The sequence below is a fragment of the Haliotis rubra genome, unplaced genomic scaffold, assembly GCF_003918875.1.
Source record: "Haliotis rubra isolate DU_JTF1 unplaced genomic scaffold, ASM391887v1 Scf917, whole genome shotgun sequence".
NCBI lineage: Eukaryota > Metazoa > Mollusca > Gastropoda > Lepetellida > Haliotidae > Haliotis > Haliotis rubra.
The window spans coordinates 59,118-81,836 of record NW_025767654.1 but is presented as its reverse complement, the minus strand read 5'-3'; the positions used below and the strand labels follow the sequence as shown (position 1 = coordinate 81,836).

Sequence of the window (22,719 nt, the reverse complement as noted above, 5' to 3'; positions counted from 1 at the left end):
GTTTGTTAGCTAATCTACTTATATGATATAAACATAGTACTAAGCTTAAGATATGAATAAGCTTAAGCTACCTATATAATAGCAAAACTCCTTAGAGTTTGTTAGCCAATATATTTTAATAATATGAGTATAGTACTATGCTTAAGGTATAATTAGCTTAAGTTACCTATATAATAGTAAAACTCCGTAGAGTTTGTTAGCTTAATTAACTTAAGCTATGTATATTAGCTAATGCATTTATCATGTAACCATAGTATTACTCTTAAGATATGAATAACTTAAGGTAAATATATATAATAACAAACTCTGTAGAGTTGTTAACTTATATATTGTATGATGTAATAATCATAGTACTGTGATGATAAAAGGAACTTAAGTAAATTATATATAGCATGAAGCTATTTAGTATTGTTATAAGATAAGTAAAATCTGTTAGATTGACTTATCTTCTCCGAGAACTGTCAGCTGTTGTCGCGAGGACCATGGGATCAATTGGTGTATACCTGAGGCGTCCTCGGTGGTGATATCTCTCAGATAATGGTTTGCAACCACCATATCAGGATTCCAGAAATAAACCCTCCATTATTTCAATCACATTTGTGTAGAACAATTGTAGAAGTTAAGCTATAATATCATGAGTATTAAGCTCATGGAGGGTCGGAATAGGTCCATCCGCATATGCACGTGTATGACAGTTCTGATCCAAATGGAGATATAGTACATGAGACTTCACTCTGCGTAAGTTGATGATAGAGGAAATAATCTGTTGCATTTTTTCCTCCTGTTTGGTTTGGTGGAGATAAATTTACAGTGCTCTTGCTGGCCATCTTGATAGAATCATCGTATCATGGGGTCCAAGTATGTCATCAAGCGTGTTCATAAACCTCACTTGTGAGGTGTTGGAACACTATATTCATATCCCAGGTTGGGCATTGATTTCCGTTTTATTCTCCAAACAGAAGTTTAGTAGGTTTACTAACCATCTAGTTGTGTTAGTTAAACTTGATGAAATTCAGCTGTAGTCTGAAGCGCTGTGGATTTAGATCCACTTGTATCTTCGTCTAGGTAATTAAGCTCTGAAGTCCTTGGCGATGTAGGTGCACAACCAGGTGTGTCTGTCCTCGTTGAACTTTATGTAAAATCGCCTGACTGCCGATCCCTCGTCTTAACTTGACAGGGGAGGTCTCTAACTGAAGAAAGGCAGTCTAATCATGAATGTTCAGGTTAACTGGACTGTAATGAGGCTTGCTTTCGTTCACTGATATATAGTTGTCACTTGTGGCGTAAGTCTTGAACTGTGAATAGAGATGCGACCTCTGTGTAGGTCGTTGTCCCTCATGATCCAATCAGAACAAGGCATTTTGATTCTGTATAATACCAGCTGTGATGTCACGGTGTAGCGGGGAAAAACCCACCTTGAATAAATTCTTGTAAATTAGTTGATATTAGCATAAGCGTCGGTCTTCACCGTAGCTTCGAAGTTATCCGGTGACCACGTGTTTGAGGGTTAATGGTAACCGCTGCGAAACCTCCGGTATGAAATATCTGCGCTCTGTAATTTTATGCTGGGTAGGTTATTTTCCTGGTTGTCGTGAAAGTAATTTCAGTTTTGAATATAATTCCGACTTCCTTATATATAAGGGTATAAACAACTTGCAAGTTGTGAGCTTGTAGACTGTATACATGAATGTATCGTCATAATTGTAGAATTAACGTTGAACTTGTTGTACATATTTCTTCTCAGAAACTTTGGCGATTAAGAGTTATACTAAGCTGTAACAAGGCTGCTGTTCAATTTCGATATTGAATTGTCTGCAGATATCGTAATAGTCACGCATGTAGATAATCGTATCGTCGTCGGGATTGTATATTAGCAATTTATCACGGAATAGTTGATTTCTGTGAAGATCTATGAAATGTCGTTGACTAATAATACAGCGGCGTTCTGTGTTGTAAATAGCCTGAGCAATTATCTTAGGCGTGGAAACTTATAGGCGGCATCTGGCATACAGTTGATAATCAACTTATCGGCGTCTTGAAACGGACTGACGAGTAGCTATATATGGCGAGTGGCTGGTATATGGAAACCTTGGAGGAGACTTCCTCGGTGAGCGCCGGAGACTTAGCGAAGTTCTCGAAGTATCCCTTCTAGATCTTCTGGGTGAAGTAGACTTGGAGCCACTTAGCCTTAGCGACCATCCAGCGAAGATGTCGTCGAATCAAAGCCGATTAGTATATATATATATATATAATATATATATATGGCTTGCTTGCCGTGAACAGCCTCTGTGTTTAACAGGATGTGGGATCGTGGCGCTTGCTTGCCTAAAATAGGGCATGGATCATCTTATCATATTCAGAAGTGGAGTATTCACGAAGTCTGGTGATAAGTGTCTAATTGATCGTTCTAGATCTATTTAGGCCAGCGAACATCACGTCTCGTCATGGATTCAACAGAACCAATATCACGATTGTAGTTCTTATACTTGATATCGATGATCAACTTGTCTATGGGTTGATCTTCTAGAGAACTTGTGAGGGAGCGTTGATAGTTTAGCGAAGCTCTTGTATAGTCCCTCGATGTCCTTCTAGATGATGATGATCTGGATTCAGGTGTCCTTGGCATGCCTTAGCGAAGCTTCCTCTGCGTCGGTCGAGGAGCGACGATATGACCTTCAGCGAAGGCTTCCGTGATGTCTGATGGTCGAGTCCACATCTAGGGATGAAACGCGCCAAGGTGATGATGATCTATCCTGCCTTCGCGAAGTCCCGCGAAGGCTGTATCTAGGTTCTTTCGCCTTAGCGAAGGCTGTACATCTAGGTCCTTTCGCCTTAGCGAAGGCCTTCGAAGGCTGTACATCTAGGTCGCCGTCAAAGGTGGTCCGTGACTTCCTTAGCGAAGGTGACATCGTCCTGGCTGCTTTCGTTGGCGGGGGTGCCTCTGGGGTGCTGTCTCACGTTGGAGCCTTCAGCGAAAACTTCGGACCCTGCTACGCAGATATTGGTCCTCCATGATGTTCATAATTTGTGCATCATGTCTTCTGGGATGGTCTGCGGCGAGGTCGTTGATTGCTTTATCTGCGGTGTTAATGGAGGGTCCACGGAAAATCGTCCGACATCAGTGTAGAGGCATCAGGCTGCATGGTGATCTCTGCTGATGTCGTTGTAGCTGTCACCGGTGCGTTTCTTGTGGCGTCGTCGGGGATGATGATCAGCTGATCATCGTAGAGGTCAGGTCATCGGCTGGAACAATCTCGGTTGAGAAAGTCCTAGTAGACCGTTGATTTTCCCTCAGAATTCGGCGCTGCCCTGGGTGTCGCGGCGTCTGCGTTGAGTGTTAGTAATGATGGGACCCTCAGGGCGATCATCGCATATCTCGCGTTGGTACATCAGGCTGCATGCTGATCTGTGCGACATCGGTCAATCTTTGATGTACATCGGTATGATGACGGCTGATCATCATACAGGCCCAAAACTTCGATGGGAGCGGTCTCCGGTTGTTGAGATGTAGTAGAAAAACCCTCTAGTCTTCTGCTGCGGCGATGGGATGTCTGGGAAGCAGGATGCTTCTTGGAGATGGCGGACTCGTCCCACCTCTCCACCACTCTAGCGGAACACCACCGGGGAGAATTGGCCAACAGCAGTAGACTGGCGAGGGTTCGGTGTATCAGTCATACTAGACTCTGCATCACAGCGACCTATCTGCTGTGCGTGCCAAGCGCAAAGTAAATATTAATAAAAGGTAGAATTGGATAAATTAGTACGCAACTGCAATGTGAATATAATAAACATGGCCGTACATCATATTAAAGGCGGATCAGCAGCAGCATAAAAAGCGTAATCTGCAATAGTACAGAATTTTCATCAAGCGTAATCCACTGAAACAAACCGCGGCGTCCATTGAATAAACTGTAGAAAAGCGACTAAATATCAATATATAATGGTTGAAGGATACTAGCTAAACCTCTATAGATGTCTATCTGAGGTAACTAACTAAATATAATTCAAAGGATATAGTGTGTCGGAGACACAGAGCTCTCCGTCCAGCTCACTGGAAGAAGGAAGAGAGTGAGGCACATGGGTAGAGGTGAAAGCCCTCGTTCAGCTTGTGGAAAGGAGGTAACTTCGTGGTGAATACTAATTAGTGATTTTAAATTGAAGGGCTTCAATTAGGGAGATACAAGTGTTCCACTATGTTAGCAAGAAGAAGAAGACAAGCAAAAGAGCATGAGTCAGGATAAGGAAAAAAAAAAGCGCCAATGTACATTATGTTTGGGTCTGGACATATTTCACCTTGCACACATCAATTAACAATTTATTAACAATACCCCACTAAATAGTAGCTGCAAACACATTGTCAATAGCAGTATGAGGTATTAGTTATGGAGGTCCGCCTATGACCCCATTCAATTTCTTGTCTGCCAGAATGACCCACATTATTTTTTTTTTAAACCCAAATATTTCTTTTCACATTATTTTCAGAATAATGGATAATTCGTAGTTCTATACATATAATATCAAAGCATAATGCATGTAACATTCAGAAAATAAGTTGTAGCTTTCATGAGAATTTCTCTGGGAAATATAGGCAATGATAGCATGAATTTAGTGTGCATTCTAAGAAATGTTATTAACTCAATGTCAATGTTTTCTATAAGTCACAACTGTTATTTAGTGAAAGAAAATGTTTTTGTCAGTCATCAAATGACCAACCCAAGCTAAGGAAATCGTCCTTCTCTACCACGCTTGTCTCTACTCTTACAAATTTCATTAAGTTCTTCTGCGATTGAAACTTTTGTCACTTTTCAGGTCAAATGATCAGTTTGATTTATTGAACTTGCGTGCTTATTGGACGAGTGGTTTACAGTTTATTTTTCCTCAAGCTTAAGGAACATTGGACAGTTTTCCTTTCTCAGCTAGCGATATTGTTGACGAATGCTTGTTTGTACTGATTGTTTATTGTTTTCTAACTTTCTGAAGCTGGAAAGCAAGAGGAAGGTCCTGACAACGATTGACTGGCGGAGAAAGCGAAAGTTATTCCTCTCTTGAGGGAAAGAGTTAACATTTCTCAAATTGGAAAACCAAATAATATGGATTCGTCTACATTGATGAGTTTAAGAAAACATCCCATACTCACTGCTATTTATTCCCTTATTGCTTTTTATTATTTATGCATTTTGAAAATTCAGTTTTTATTAATGTGAACATTCCAAATATCAGCTGTTTATCAGCAAATTGTTGAATGTAAATAAAGCTATCATGACTTTTATCATGTGTTTTATTCTGTTATTTGTCATCCTGATGGTTTTACCATTGTGCAATTGTATAAAATACCTGATTTGGTATGTGTGTTGCATGAAACACAACCTCTTTTCTGGAGGTGCGGGTAAGGGTCCAGCACAACAGATTCAGTTTCATGGAAACCAGGTTATAAGCTGGGAGCTAGGTTGGAAACAACAATAAACTAAGCACCAGCAGGAGCCTCCATGAACCAGTGGGCAAAGTCCCGACATGGATACTATCCAGATACTGGTTGCAAAATGTAGTTTCAGTTTTAATGGAAACTAGGTTATAACTTGGAAACTAGGTTTGAAACCTACAACTAACTAAAACATGTAAACCAGGTTGAAACCTACAACAAAACTAAAACATGGAAACCAGGTTTAAACCTACAATAAGCGAAAACCACGGAAACCAGGTTGAAACCTACAATAAAAACGAAAACATGGAAACCAGGTTGAAACCTACAATCTTATGAAACATTACCATCACTCCGAGCGAGTTCTGGGGCACCAGAAATATTTTTACTCATCAAACCCGGGTCTTATGCATGACAAGAGACACTTTAACCACTAAGACCATCTCGCCTATCCCATGATATCCTTGGAGGAATTATGTTCAACAATCTGATGAAACATTACCATCACTCCGAGCGAGTTCCGAGAAGTAAATAAGCCACGATTCCCTCCCACAGAAACTGCCCACGTGCACAAATCAAGTTCAGTGTTAACAGCACATGGGCAGTTACAATAGAGAGGGTGGGCTAGGACTACCTTAAAGGTGAGATCACTTCGTGCAGCACGTCGAGCAGGCTGAGGCTGGTTCAGCAGATCAATATCACACAGATTGTCATCAGAAACCCTATAGTTGTACCAGGGGTGATCTGATCTATGGTCATCTGATCAGTTGATCACAGCCCAATCTGATCTGTCAGTTGATCACAACCCCTGATATCAGCCGATCCATCACTACAATCTGATTACCCAGATATACATCACTGACACCTATATGCAGAACATTAACCTGAATAATATCAGCATTTAATCTGACAGTTATTATGGCAAAAAAATAAGCTGATAACTGAGTGACTCCAATTATAAATATACAGCTGAGATGAATTCAGATTAAAAATCCTGGGCCCTGTTTCACAAAGCTCTCGTAGGCCTAAGATCTCGTAACTTTTCTCGTAGCATTGGTACCTGCTATACTGTAACATTGGAGGTACGAATGCTACGAGAAAAGTTACGAGATCTTAGGCCTACGAGAGCTTTGTGAAACGGGCCCTGGTCCTCATGCCCATATTAGTGAGTGAGTGAGTCTGGTTTACGCTGCACTCAGCAATATTCCAGCCATAAGGTAGTGGTCTGAAAATAATCAAGTCTGGACCAGACAATCCAGTGATCAACATCATGAGCATCGAAAATAATAATAATAATAATACATTTGTAAAGCACCTAATATCCACTGTACAGATGCTCAGTGGCGCTCTGCACTTGGGAAAAGGTGCAGTCCCTTTAACCTTAACTGATAGTTGTTTCCCTAACATTTGGAATTTACATAATTCACAGTCCAACCAACAGTAACATAACCCTGTGATAATTCTTCAATGCCACTGGTTTCTGGTTGGCAAGAAGTTGTCTCTCCTCACTACCAAGGTTTGCTTGTTGTTTAACCCCACACTCAGCAATATTCCAGCTATGTGGTGGAGGTCCGTAAATAAATAGCCGGGACCAGACAATCCAGTGATCAACATCATGAGCATCAATCATACAATTGCGATAAGATGATTTGATAATCATTAGGACAGTATTACTGAACTGTTGTGAGTGACTGAGTTTAGTTTTGCGCCGCACTTACGCCTTTAGATACTCGCAGAGCTAAGATCGGATAGTGCAATGGGACCCTTTTCCATTTTCTATCATGAGTGAGTGAGTTTAGTTTTACGCCGAACTCAGCAATATTCCAGCTATACGGCGGCGGTCTGTAAGTTATCGAGTCTGGACCAGACAATCCAGTGATCAACAGCATGAGCACCAATCTACGCAATTGGGAACCGATGACATGTGTCAACAAAGTCAGTGAGTCTGACCACCCGATCCCGTTAGTGGTCTCTTACAACAAGCATGGGTTGCTGAAGATCAATTCTAACCTGGATGTGACAGTTATAAGAGGTTGGGTAGCCTAGTAGTTAAAGCATTTGATAGTAATCATCTGATTCTGATTCAAGGCCAGCAGTTTTCTGAAACATCAACCATGCAGCATAATTTGGTTCATATTCTGATTCCTGGAGAAACAAGACCTGTTTTGGAGAATACGAAGCATGCATCTAATGAAGCAATTCATTTCTTGTGGAATGCAACTACTGTACTTAAAATAACAAAATCAGAACCACTCTTTGCACTGCACTCTCCTTCAGACATAGAAACTGTATTCCAAATTTGAAAACATTTGAGTTAAAATTTGTAATTTGTTGTAGTTCTTGAAGAAATATACATCATAATCAACATTTCCACTGCATCTCTCCTTTGGACGAAGAAGGTAGTCCCTAAATTTGAAAACAATACAACCAATATTTTTCAACTTATTAAGAACGCTGCATCTATTGCAATAATGAGGATGTCTATGCATAAAAGGTGTTCCTGTTCATCATACCAGCTTCTAAATACCACTTAAAGAAGTTCAAGTTATGGGTTGAAGAAAAATGTCTTTGGACGGTGTGACAGAAGTCCTTAGTATAACAAAGTACCACCCAACCTTTTTAGCTTGGGGATATTAAAATTAATATGCCCTTTTACTCCATTTACTACAAAATACAGTATGTTATTTTGGAAACAAATTATCAAAATAAATATTGAGATCCTGTGCATGTTGGAAAAGATATTTGAATTAATGACACTGAAAAATGAATATCTTATATAATATCAAACTCCCAAACCCTATTTTTTAACCCCAGTTCTGCCCTAAGAGGTGATTAGGAGACTTGGCACTTGTAAGAGGTTTGAATCAAATCATGTAGATATCAATTTATTGCTTGTCAGTTTCATGTTATGACTGATGTCAGCCAATGACGCAGAGATGATGTCAGTTTCACACTAGGCTCTAATCACAATCATTCTGTGACAAAATCTTCAGAGTGTACAACCTTGACATTATGGTATTAGTCAACCAACACACTGCATCGCCTCACGGCTAGCCATCTGGGCTTGTCAGAGTAGCCTCCCTTAAAACATCACAGGATTGATTGCAACATGATAAAAACCAAGTATAGCCTGTTTGGCTCAAAAGTGGACCAATGAATTGCAATCTAACTCGAAAACTAATAAACATTTAATACTTAATGAAACACTGATCATAATCAAAACATCAGACCAACTCTGAGTTTTTCGCAGAATTTATGTCCTAAAAGTAATAAAAGTTGTTTAACAAACTATCATTAAAATGTTGACACAGTTCACTATTTGTTACGAGGGAGGAGTGCAAAGAGAGAAACAGCCAGGTGTGCGAGAAAGGATGGAGACAGCACAGCACAAGTAAATGAATAAATAACTTTGTCGGCACCTGTGCATGTGTTTCTCATACACCTGGCTGTTCCTCTCTATGCACTCCTCCCTCGTAACAAATAGTGAACTGTGTCAAAATTTTAATGAGTATTAAATGTTTATTAGTTTTCGAGTTAGATTGCATTCATCGGTCCGCTTTTGAGCCAAAAGGACTATAGTTAGATCAAAAGCTGATATTTAGACACTGATCAAAAGAAGTTATATTATATTCTATTCAGATCTTGATCCATTCAGAAGCCAATATTTAGACCCTGATCAGAAGCAGGTACAATGTAGTTAAAACCTATTAAGATCCTATAAGAAGTTGACATTTAGACACCGATCAGACACTTAGATTTATCCTCAAGTATACAGCTTATGTCAATACATGACATCATGGTTTTATCTGAAGCTATGGTTTTGTATATGCCATATTACAAATCCCTGAAAACAAGACCATTGAAAAGGAATCCGCTTTTATGCACCCTCTTGAGAAGTGGGGCTGCACACTTCATTTTCACGTGAGTTTCAATGGTCATTTAATAAACTTTCAGGAGAAAAAGTGGGGTGTAGTGTGTTCCCCTCTGGATCTGCCAATGGTGTTTACCAAAACCAACTTTGACGTTAGCATGAATTACATTCATGAGTACAAACACGTGAAAATTAGTGAGGTGAACAGGCAACATTTTGAAGCTGTAATGACAAAACCAGCACACGACAACCTGGGTCGCCAAGAGCAATGATGAGGGCCTACAATAATGACATGTATCTCTCGGTCAGGCCTACAGATCTTGTTCGCGTTGTTGGATGATTTTGTCCGACAAAACATTGATCGAGTGATCAAACTAATGTTGGACAGAATTAAATGATAAACTTTATGACTTGCAGTTTACAAGGTTCATCCTTCATAGTCTCTTCAGAGCATATGACGAAAGTGTGCAATCCGAGATCAAGAAAGCTGTCTATTGTATTAGTTTTCACACACCTGATGACAGAGTGCAAGAAGACAGTCAAGTAACCACCATGGTTGGGGATTTTAGGGGATGCTTAACCACCTGGCGCCGTGTTACCACCTAATCGAGTTCCACAGTGATTGAATTAATTAGGGTCATGTGCTTCACTCAGTATCACAGAGCGCACCCATCTCGAGAACAAAAGACAGTAGGCCGTCTCTCGTTCACGTAAGGTCTCTGACAGTTTACTGGTTGCTTTGAAGGATATTACAATAAACATGCTTGTATGGTACACTGCTACTTATCTCATGATTCTACTGAGCTGTCACAAAGAAAATGACTTACCTCTGCCTGTACAGAGAAGACACTGGACACGATGCTGAGCTCCTTGGTTTCAGGGTTCTTCTGAACACTGCAACACAACGCAGATTGATCCAAATAGAACAAATATGACTACAGCACACAAAGTCAGGATCTGTAGACAGCTGTTCAGAACAGCCAGAGGATCAGAGAATAATCCACCAAGAGTTACGTCCCTTGGCTTCACAGACAAAATGAAAAGTCATTGATTTAAACATAATTAATCGCAAGAAATTAATGGGATCAGTTAAAAGTATCCCCATCTTTTATTGCCCTCTGCTTTAGAATTTCAAAATTCAACATAAACACATGCAACACTGTAAGATAGTAGAAGAGATAGATAGCTTTAACAGAGATATAGCATATAGAAGCAACTCAAATCTACAATGTGAATAGTGTCAACTGAAAACAGGGCCTGGTGGAGAGAGAAATATATCAGTCCATAAATGTATCAGTGTACCAGTGTGTCAGAGTATCATTGAATTATCTTGCTAGTGTATCATTGTACAAGTTTATCAGTGTATCTCTGTACCAGTGTATCATTATGTCAGTGTATCACTGTACCAGTGTATCAGTGTATCACTGTACCAGTGTATCATTGTGCTAGTGTATCAGTGTATCACTGTACCAGTGTATCATTATGTCAGTGTGTCATTGGACTAGTGTATCACTGTACCAGTGTATCATTATGTCAGTGTATCACTGTACCAGTGTATCATTATGTCAGTGTATCATTGTACTAGTGTATCAGTGTATCACTGTACCAGTGTATCATTGTACTAGTGTATCAGTGTATCACTGTACCAGTGTATCATTATGTCAGTGTGTCATTGTACTAGTGTATCAGTGTATCACTGTCCAGTGTATCATTGTACTAGTGTATCAGTGTATCACTGTACCAGTGTATCATTATGTCAGTGTATCATTGTACTGGTGTATCAGTGTATCACTGTACCAGTGTATCATTATGTCAGTGTATCATTGTACTAGTGTATCACTGTACCAGTGTATCATTGCCAGTGTATCATTGTACTAGTGTACCAGTGTATCATTATGTCAGTGTGTCATTGTACTAGTGTATCACTGTACCAGTGTATCATTATGTCAGTGTGTCATTGTACAAGTGTATCAGTGTATCACTGTACCAGTGTATCATTATGTCAGTGTGTCATTGTACTAGTGTATCAGTGTATCACTGTACCAGTGTATCATTATGTCTGTGTGTCATTGTACAAGTGTATCAGTGTGTACCAGTGTATCATTATGTCAGTGTATCATTGTACTAGTGTATCAGTGTATCATTATGTCAGTGTATCATTGTACTAGTGTATCAGTGTATCACTGTACCAGTGTATCATTATGTCAGTGTATCATTGTACTAGTGTATCAGTGTATCACTGTACCCGTGTATCATTATGTCAGTGTATCATTGTACTAGTATATCAGTGTATCACTGTACCAGTGTATCATTGTACCAGTGTATCACTGTACCAGTGTACCATTATGTCAGCGTATCATTGTACAAGTGTATCAGTGTATCACTGTACCAGTGTATCATTATGTCAGTGTATCATTGTACAAGTGTATCAGTGTATCACTGTACCAGTGTTCACTATGTCAGTGTATCATTGTACTAATGTATCAGTGTATCACTGTACCAGCGTATCATTATGTCAGTGTATCATTGTACTAGTGTATCAGTGTATCACTGTACCCGTGTATCATTGTACCAGTGTATCACGGTACCAGTGTATCATTATGTCAGTGTATCATTGTACTAGTGTATCAGTGTATCACTGTACCAGTGTATCATTATGTCAGTGTATCACTGTACCAGTGTATCACTGTATCAGTGTATCACTGTACCCGTGTATCATTGTACCAGTGTATCAGTGTACAAGTGTATCAGTGTATCACTGTACCAGTGTTCACTATGTCAGTGTATCATTGTACTAGTGTATCAGTGTACCAGTGTATCATTGCCAGTGTATCATTGTACTAGTGTATCAGTGTATCATTTTGTCAGTGTATCATTGTACTAGTGTATCAGTGTATCACTGTACCAGTGTATCATTGCCAGTGTATCATTGTACTAGTGTATCAGTGTATCATTATGTCAGTGTATCATTGTATCACTGTACCCGTGTATCATTGTACCAGTGTATCAGTGTACTAGTATATCAGTGTATCACTGTACCAGTGTATCATTGTACCAGTGTATCACGGTACCAGTGTATCATTATGTCAGTGTATCATTGTACTAGTGTATCAGTGTATCACTGTACCAGTGTATCATTATGTCAGTGTATCATTGTACTGGTGTATCACTGTACCAGTGTATCATTATGTCAGTGTATCATTGTACTAGTGTATCAGTGTACCACTGTACCAGTGTATCATTGCCAGTGTATCATTGTACTAGTGTATCACTGTACCAGTCTATCATTATGTCAGTGTATCATTGTACTAGTGTATCAGTGTATCATTTTGTCAGTGTATCATTGTACTAGTGTATCAGTGTATCACTGTACCAGTGTATCATTATGTCAGTGTATCATTGTACTAGTGTATCAGTGTATCACTGTACCCGTGTATCATTGTACCAGTGTACTAGTATATCACTGTACCAGTTTATCATTGTACCAGTGTATCACTGTACCAATGTACCATTATGTCAGTGTATCATTGTACTAGTGTATCAGTGTATCACTGTATCATTATGTCAGTGTGTCATTGTACTAGTGTATCAGTGTACCACTGTACCAGTGTATCATTGTACTATTGTATCAGTGTATCATTTTGTCAGTGTATCATTGTACTAGTGTATCAGTGTACCACTGTAACAGTGTAGCATTGTACTAGTGTATCAGTGTACTAGTGTATCAGTGTACTAGTGTATCAGTGTACCACTGTATCATTATGTCAGTGTATCATTGTACTAGTGTATCAGTGTACCAGTGTATCATTTTGTCAGTGTATCATTGTACTAGTGTATCAGTGTATCACTGTACGAGTGTATCATTATGTCAGTGTATCATTGTACTAGTGTATCATTATGTCAGTGTGTCAGTGTACTAGTGTACCAGTATCATTATGTCAGTGTATCATTGTACTAGTGTATCAGTGTATCAGTGTACCAGTGTATCATTATGTCAGTGTATCATTGTACTAGTGTATCAGTGTACCACTGTAACAGTGTATCATTATGTCAGTGTATCATTGTACTAGTGTATCAGTATCAGTGTACCAGTGTATCATTATGTCAGTGTATCATTGTACTAGTGTATCAGTGTACCAGTGTACCAGTGTATCAGTGTATCAGTGTACCAGTGTATCATTATGTCAGTGTATCATTGTACTAGTGTATCAGTGTACCACTGTACTAGTGTATAATTATGTCAGTGTGTCCGTGTACCGTGTACCACTGTGTATCAGGGACACCCTACCTGATGAGGTCTTTGTAGAGAGCCTTGGTGAACTCCAGGTATTTGTCCAGTACATCCTCGTACTGACAGAGCTGGCCTCCCAGACACAAGTGCTTGAAGAGGCGGAACAGGAACTCATCCCGATCTGCATCACTGAACACGTCGTAGTTATCAGAATCCTCCAGTAACAATACCTGAAATCATGTACAACAGACACTTACCACAGGATATAAACAAACACACCTGGGATGTGTCCAACACAGCAAATAAACACACACCTGGGATGTGTCCAACACAGCAAATAAACACACACCTGGGATGTGTCCCACACAGCAAATAAACACACACCTGGGATGTGTCCCACATAGTAAATAAACACACACCTGGGGTCTGTCCCACACAGCAAACAAACACACACCTGGAGCATGTCCCACATAGCAAATAAACACACACCTGGAGCCTGTCGCACACAGCAAATAAACACACACCTGGAGCCTGTCGCACACAGCAAATAAACACACACCTGGAGCCTGTCGCACAGCAAATAAACACACACCTGGAGCCTGTAAGCACACAGCAAATAAACACACACCTGGAGCCTGTCGCACACAGCAAATAAACACACACCTGGAGCCTGTAAAAATAAACACACACCTGGAGCCTGTCCCACACAGCAAATAAACACACACCTGGAGCCTGTCCCACACAGCAAATAAACACACACCTGGAGCCTGTCCCACACAGCAAATAAACACACACCTGGAGCCTGTCCCACACAGCAAATAAACACACACATGGAGCCTGGAGCACACAGCAAATAAACACACACCTGGAGCCTGTCCCACATGTGCCCCATCATGCATCACAAATTTACACGCGACAATACATGTTGCACACCCCAAAGCATAGTATGATGGCATCATACTATTCGAGAGCGACCATATGGTAAGATATTGTAAGAAATCTCGGGTCCAGTACCAGGGATTTCAAAGTAAAAAAGAAACTGTCACAGAAAAAGTCTTTAAAAAGTATAAAAAGTTGAAAAGATTGCCTCGCACAATAAGTACATTGTCAAATATGTCAATAAAATCATAACCAAAAAAAGTATGCAAAAGTCCAAAATTGTCAAAGGCAAACATGTTTACCACTAGGTGGATATGCATAATGAGATTCAACAAGAAATATACACCGGCTAAGGAATTCTGCTTTGGAAACAGGAAATTAAAACAACAGACAGATCCATTTTGGTTTACAGTTCTGTTAAGAATTCGCTTTTTCACTGAGTTTCATCCTTTATTGAACTCATGACAATAATCTTTTCAACATTACGAATTTGTTTTACAATACATCAGTTCATGTGTAAACAGTGCAGTGCCCTTAAACAGTATGGAATATTTTGCAAAATTTAGTTCAGAACAGTTGACTGAAGTAAGTGGCTACATTTACACTAGTGAGTCTGAACTTTTGATGGGTAGTATATTTGGGATTGCACTTTCTCAGTAAAGTACAGATTCTAGTACTTTTGTTTGGTTTAGTTCCATTCGGTGCTGGCTGAGTGGGTTAGACGGCCGACTTTGTGTGCTGGCAGTTAGGTACCTGGACTCTGGGGTTTTGAATTCAAATCCTAGATGGGACTCAAATCTGTACTTTACTGAGAAAGTGTAGTACCAAATATAACGTGTTATTAAGGTTAATAGACAGAGATATATGTGTTTAAAAATGAAAATCATCACACAACTGACCACAGTAGATCTGTGACAGAATCCATGATATGCATACCTTTCTTAATTCATCTGCGATTGTAATATCTTCATAGAATTCATCGAGACATTTATGTAGATGTCCGCTTTCTCTAGCAATGTTGTTCTCATAGAGACGGTCGAAAAATGACATGGACAGAACTGAACACGGGATGGACTTGACCTTCACGGACTTTGCCGGGATACCTGATAAAGCAAAGATACAGATTTAAGTCGATCAATGGGATTCATTCCCAAGTAAAACCAACACAACCGCCTGTTAGAATTGATCTTCAGTAACCCATGCTTGTATTAAGAGGCGACTAACGGGATTGGGTGGTCAGGCTCGCTGACTTGGTTGCCACATCATGACATCATATCCTAATTACGTACATTGATGCTCATGCTGTTGATCACTGGATTGTCTGGTCCAGATTCGATTATATATAAACCACTGCCATATAGCTCAAATATTGCTGAGTGCAGCATAAAACTTAGTCTGTCGTACAGACCCTGAAGCAAATATATCCAAGAAGGCCCACGCAAGTCTAGAAAATGTGGCAAGTCTAGATTTCCTCAGCTTCTGAAAATGAATAAAGTCTCAGGGCTCCTTTTCATTAAATATATTTTTTTTTACTATGAACTTTTTTCAGTAAAGTATGTTCATTTCAGAGACTAGTAGTTAGTCTACATAAAACTAAACTCACTCACTCACTCAATATCAGCCTCTGAGACAGCCAAGATAAATCCTTAGAAATTCTTAGAAATGGAGGGTAAATCTTTGTGTGTATTCCTTCCTCCCTTGGGTGTCCCATTTAAACTCTGATATGTATTTCGTGGTACATAGCAATTCAGCATATTATCAATTGCCTTCATTATATGTTTCAGCTTGCAGTCACGACCTGGCATATTACCTACCCACAGGGCTCCAGCGACAGGTACTTGACACAGTCTGTAATGTTGACAAAACTTCAGGATCATTCATGAAGTCCTGTAATAATAACACCAGAGGGACATTTATCACACAAAATTGTCTGAGGAAAAAAACAAAAATGCAACGCCATTAGCAGTCTCACATTCAAACATATTTTTGATGACAGCAAATCAGATCATACAAATCTGATGTAACTAACTTTTTCGATGAAGGGTGGCTGAGAGTTCTAAGGTTCCATGTCCGGAGAGCGGAAGGTTGCGGGTTCGATCCCCGGCCGCGTCATACCAAAAGACGTTAAAATATGGTACTTGTTGGTCCCTGCCTGGCTCTCGGCATTAATGGGTACAACAAGGACTGGTCGTCTCGGAGTCAGTATAATGTGTCTGAGTGGGATATTCATGCTTCACTGTGGCATGGTATCTCAGTGGGCTAGCACTATAAAACCAGCTTAAGTCTGGGCTAGTACAAGCAGCTGCATATACACATACACACACATGCACGTCGTCATATGAGCGTAATATTCTCAAGCACGACGTTAAACCCAATTTCACCTCACATATTAGGTTCCACAATAAGCTGTAGAGTTGTGTCCCTTGAACATTCCAGTAACCTACAATTATGGATTTGAATGGGTTCACCTTGAATACAGTTCAAGGTTTGTCAGCACGATACTGCTGCTTCATTACGGACATCAATATCTGAGACCTCCATGACTTCAGGATTACCTCCAACATTAAACTTACACAGTGTGATATAAATAGAATGGCAAGAGACCTGATTCACTCACTCTGTTGCTCAAAGATGAAGCAGGAAGGGAAATCCTTCCTCAAAATGCCACGGCAAAATAAAAATGAACAAAATTCCAAAGTAATGTCTCACATGGAATCAAGCAGGCAAAGGATTTCCAAACAGTGGATCTTTGTTACGTTATAAAATGTACCAAACTGACATCATGGGCGGTTGCAGTTAAATGACAAACCCGCTAAGGTCTAAAAAGAAAAATGTTGTGGTTACGATTACCCGACCAACCCTTGAATTCTGGTGCCGACCCTGTTTTTTTTTAAGAGATATGAATAAAATAAGCTTTCAGATCATACCATTGTTTTTTCCTGGCCCGACGGACATCAGTCATTCTGACAATGAAAGTTGACATGATGGCCACAAGCTTGATTGAATATACAATTACACATTGATAAATGTGTTATTAGTTTGCACTTGACTTATAAAACAAATTTTTAAAAATCCTAACTGCCTCCCCTGAATTTTAAAGGGGTGTAATCGGAACAACAACATTCTTTTTATTTGGCCTTACCCGAACAAAACATTCCTTCTGGTAAGCTTGAAATGGTTGGTCAAAGCTGTACATCTGTATCTTGATTCTTCCTTTCATTGACCTTAAACAAGAGACTGTTAGATTGTAAACACAGTAACATGATATGCTCAATTCCTTTGTCAATTCACAAAGCTGGGAGCAATATTTTAGTTTTGACGGTCACCTGTGCAGGAGGTATACACTTGACAATTCAATGCAGAAAACAAGTATTTATTGCAAATGTATGGATGGGTTCTGTAAGCCACGGTGAAGTGCTTCATTCCACCTTGCTTAATAGACAAGGTTAGATTTTGAAGGTTTGTAGAGGGGCTCGTTTATATGATGTGTCGCATCCAATCATGGTGATATACGTTACTCAAGTCCAATGATGGATATTCTGAGCAACAATCGATGCTTTCATGGGATGATGACACACAGTCAAGCATGTGACAAGTTCTACGACCTGATCCACCTTTTATGATAGGGTGCTCAACCTTAGGGCCTATTGTAACTTGGCATCTGCTCTTAGCACTTCTCTGTAATCATGGTAATAGAGACATGTTTTCTTGTGTATTTACTCTCAGCAGTATTCAAGCATTTAATATGGTGGCATTTAAGAATCGACCTGGCATCTGACTAACCAGTGACTGATATTAAGAGCATGCCGACACCATAACACTTTAACTGACTGACTGACTGAGTTTGGTTTTACGCAGCTTTTAGCAATATTCCAGCAACATGGCGGGGGACACCAGAAATGGGCTTCACACATTGTGCCCATGTGGGGATTTGAACCCGGGTCTTCGGCGTGACGAGCCAACGCTTTAACCATTAGGCTACCCCACCGCCCCCATAACACTTTAACAGTAATAATCATATGACAGTTGAAGAGCCTTTGTTTTTGTTCTTTAACACTGCACTCAGCAATTTTCCAGCTATGTGACAGTGGTCTGCAGTCTGGGTCAGACAATCAAGTGATTCAATCAAAGCAAACTCACAAACAACCTTAATTAGTAAAATTTTATATATCCACATATGTTTTTTACATACAAAAATTCCACATAATCTTGTGATCAAATTATAATGATGAAAATATAAGTGGCCAAAACAAATCATAAAATTGTTTTGTTTGTTGTTTACACAGTTCTCAGCCATATCCCAGGTCTGGACCAGACAATCCAGTGATCAACAGCATGGCATTGATCTACACAATTGGGATACGATGACATGCATGCATCCAGTACGGCTGCAGCCATGACCACCTGCTCCTCTTAGTCATCTCTTACAACAAACATGAGTTGTTAAAGACAAACTCTAACCCAGATATTGAAGGTATTCAGGCTGAAGGGGTTGTTGTTGCCATATGCCCTAAGGTATGTACCCATGTACGTTTTTGGTTACATAAACGTACCTGGTCCATATTCCTCATACCAAAACTGAAACCAGTTCAGGTTATAGTTCCCGTTTTGCCTCATTACAAGTGATATTGTGCATTGCAAAGTTTTTGTAATTGTGTGAGCCCATTTCTTAAACAATGCAACTGAATGCATCTTATGTAATAAGACCCATGAAGATCCGGGTTAGAATTGATCTTCAGTAACCCATGCTTGTTGTAAGAGGCGACTAACAGGATCGGATGGTCAGGCTCGCTGACTTGGTTGACACATGTCATCGTATCCCAATTGCGATGGTTGATGCTCATGCTGTTGATCACTGGATTGTCTGGTCCTGATTCGATTATTTTCTGACCACTCCCCATGTAGATCTAGCTGGAATATTGCCGAGTGTGGCGTAAATCTAAACTCACTCACTCATGTAATAAGTATGACAGTTTCAATCAAGAAAATGTTGTTGAATGGTCTCGCCCTATGGCACGTTTCTGTACACAGAAATATACCTGGGGTATAGTAACTCTTCAGCGTCAGTCTGCATTGTTTTGTAAATAACCGCCATAAACTTTTGGGCGTAAAAAGAAGGTTGCCATTTACATTTACATTTTGCATTCTGTTTGATAAGTCATATGGCACCGTCCGTCCATCACAAGCACCTGTATTGGGCTTACAAAATATATAAATAAGTTACGTGTGATTCACGATTTTACTGAGCATATCTGCTCGGAGTCCTTAGCAACTATCTAACTGTCACTGTTTACAGCCATGATTTGCGTGACAATGGTGTAGATTTGAAAATGGAAACTGTAAGCACCATTTTAGTAAATCATCCTGGTTGTCTTTTCCGTCAACAACATCGAAACGCTTTCCACTGAGCTGTTTGAACGAGAATTTTACTTCGCGGTCAGCCATGTTGGTAATATGGGTTGTACTAAAAGTATTGTAACGAATTTTGAGTTTACTTTATGTCACCTGAAAATATGTACAGGATATAAATCAGAGAGAAAGATGTGCCTAGTTATTTAGTATGGAGTTACACCGATGTGTAACACGAAATAATTTTCTTCTTTTCGTCAGGACAACACAGATGGTTTTAGCAAGAATACACTATGCACAGTCAAATTACCTCCCTTGATTAGAATTTGTCGTCTGCTCGAGATTGGCGTTATCGCACAATATTTACCCGCCACCAGCACACGAACTTTATCATCTTGATTCGTGGTGTATGAGTATTTTTAGTTGATCGTTTCAATGTGTTTTGTTTGACTGACTTCTTAAACGTTATTCATTGCGCCGTTTCGACGAGAATGGACGTATTCATATCATCACATAGGCTGATCCCTCTCAGAATGGCTGAAGGGGCGGCGGGTTAGCCTAATGGTTAAAGCGTTGCCTTTTCACACCGAAGACCCGGGTTCGATTCCCCACATGGGTACAATGTGTGAAGTCCATTTCTGGTGCCCCCCACCGCGATATTGCTGGAATATTGCTGAAAGCGGCGTAAAACTATACTCACTCAGAATTGCTTTTGTCCTCACGATCGAGTACTACGGACAGCTTCTGTCAGAAATATTACCTTAACAAACTAAAAATACAGAACGGAACCCCTTGGATGTGTGTAGACGTACAACCTAGCTGGGCTGAAGGGGTCGTTGTTGGAACGGGTACTACCACAGGCCCTCGTGTCTTTGCGAGAATTAATTATTAAAAATATATTGTTTTTGAGATGACCCCCGACTCAAAATGCTTCATAATGTATTATACTGTGAAGCATTTCGAGTCGGGGGTCATCTCAATTTTTTGTAGATATTTTATAATACATAATGTATTATACTGTGAAGCATTTCGAGTCGGGGGTCATCTCAAAATTTTGTAGATATTTTTTATAAAATCTTTGATCCTCGCAAAGACACGATCGAGGGCCTTTGGTTTTACGGGTACTATCACGGCGTATGAGAAATGGGCTTAACACATTGTGCCCATGTGGACTTGTGTATGAAATATGGTCCGTCCGACCGCCCGAGACGGGCTAGATTTCTGCCGGACGGTCTAATTTTACAGCTAGCCAGCCAGATGGACGGGTGAAAAAAATATTCAGATAACGTGTCCATTGGCACTGTCTATTTAGTACGCCAGCTAGCCTTGGTGCAAGGCTACACTGAGTGCTTAACCCAAACATGTATAGCAATTCTATCCTTTAAAGAGGCAAGTATAATATGCGGACAGTATAAGGACCCCTGTCTGTTATTTATATTTTGTTTTAGAAATTATCATTTAAACTATTAATTATTACCTTAGAGACTTATGCAAGTATATACAGATGCGTACCTTATGATGTATGCAGAAAACTAAAAAACGTACCCTACCAGAATCAAAATACAGAAACGGGCCCAAGGACGAGTCAATTCCACATTGGACATTGACCGGAACTGCCGTATTGTTTATTAAATACATTTGATTACGTTATATATAAGCAACGACACAATGAACGAGCTTACACAGTAAAGAATATTTCGCTATTCACAATACCACTCACAGTCAGATGACTGGGAACAATTTCATGGTTTTGGTTTTAGGTTGCGGAATATGGACTCGTCTGATGTTTAGGTGATGGTACCTTTCTGTATTTTGATTTTGCTTAGGTACATTATGTGTATGAATGAATTTTGAAAAGTCACTGGTCAGTTGTACTAGTTAAGTAAAAATGATGCTAGCTCACATCTTACTTCACTGGCCCTGCACAATGTCAATATCAAAATGCACATCGGTCAGAATTGGCGTGATGTTTGGTAATAGAAGATGGTAAGTTAAAATCATTGTCGCCCTTTGGAAACAATTTAAATCAAACAAACACAAACACTAAGATTTCTTTCTTTATTCCTTAAATACATGTTGGAGAAAACACTGCTCTAATGTGCAGCTCATGTTTAGTGCAAAGGAGAAACTTGAATCCATCAGTCATTGCTTTATCCCCGTAGTACCAGGAAGGGTAACAACAAATACCATCATCAACGACTGAGGATTACGGAAAGGGGCGAGTGGTGACGAATGAAATGAAACAAGGAAATATCCGAAGATTTCCGAGTATTTACCGGTTCAGACATGAAAACGATACGTATTGCGATACGCTGATCGAAAACCGGTATTTTGAAATCATGATACAGAAAACCGCTTGCTGCTGACAATGCGCAGAACCAAAAATACCGACATGGTAACGTCAGCGGTGATTGCTGATGTATTTCGCTTGTAAAACAATGAGCTTATCTTGACCTGACCTCAGCTACGTAGTTTGTTTGGACCACTGATCGCTCGCTCCCTTGCCATGGCCTGTACTATATACACTAGAAAGAGTCATCTTTCCACGAAATAATGCTGGTATATTAGCTCCAAGGAACGTCTTCGACAATCAGCGTTGTCTTTTGTGAACTAAATCCGTCATACCTACGAAAAGTCGTCACATTGTGAGCCTCAACGATACACTCCGTTGGACAGACGCAGTGCAACTTTTTCCGACGAACACAATTCAACCAGCAACATCTTTGCCCAAATGACGATAGCTCCAAATTGTAAACTCCTCAAATTGACAACTAATGACAATTATATAAGCAAGGAACATTATCCATTTGGGAACCAACGATACTCTCAAACGGAATGATGAAGGTTAAATTCTCAAAGATGACTGTTCAACGTGGACGAACACCGGTACTTATAGTGACATTTGTCAAAAGATCTATAATATGACATACATGAACATGATACATAATGATTAATGAAGGCCTCCCTTGA

At 39.8% G+C, this 22,719-nt stretch overlaps 1 protein-coding gene across 1 annotated transcript in view; it reads right to left on the bottom strand.

Moving 5' to 3' along the window:
- LOC124264259 (cilia- and flagella-associated protein 300-like) overlaps positions 1-19,845 on the bottom strand; it is a 70,214-nt gene extending 50,369 nt beyond the window's left edge. The window contains exons 1-6 of the mRNA XM_046698999.1: positions 19,748-19,845; positions 17,543-17,624; positions 16,215-16,287; positions 15,337-15,503; positions 13,579-13,751; positions 10,118-10,184 (exon numbers count right to left, since the gene is read on the bottom strand). Coding sequence (XP_046554955.1) covers positions 10,118-10,184; positions 13,579-13,751; positions 15,337-15,503; positions 16,215-16,287; positions 17,543-17,624; positions 19,748-19,845 — 660 coding nt within the window. The remainder of the gene's footprint in view (positions 1-10,117; positions 10,185-13,578; positions 13,752-15,336; positions 15,504-16,214; positions 16,288-17,542; positions 17,625-19,747) is intronic.
- Between the last annotated feature and the right edge of the window lie 2,874 nt (positions 19,846-22,719).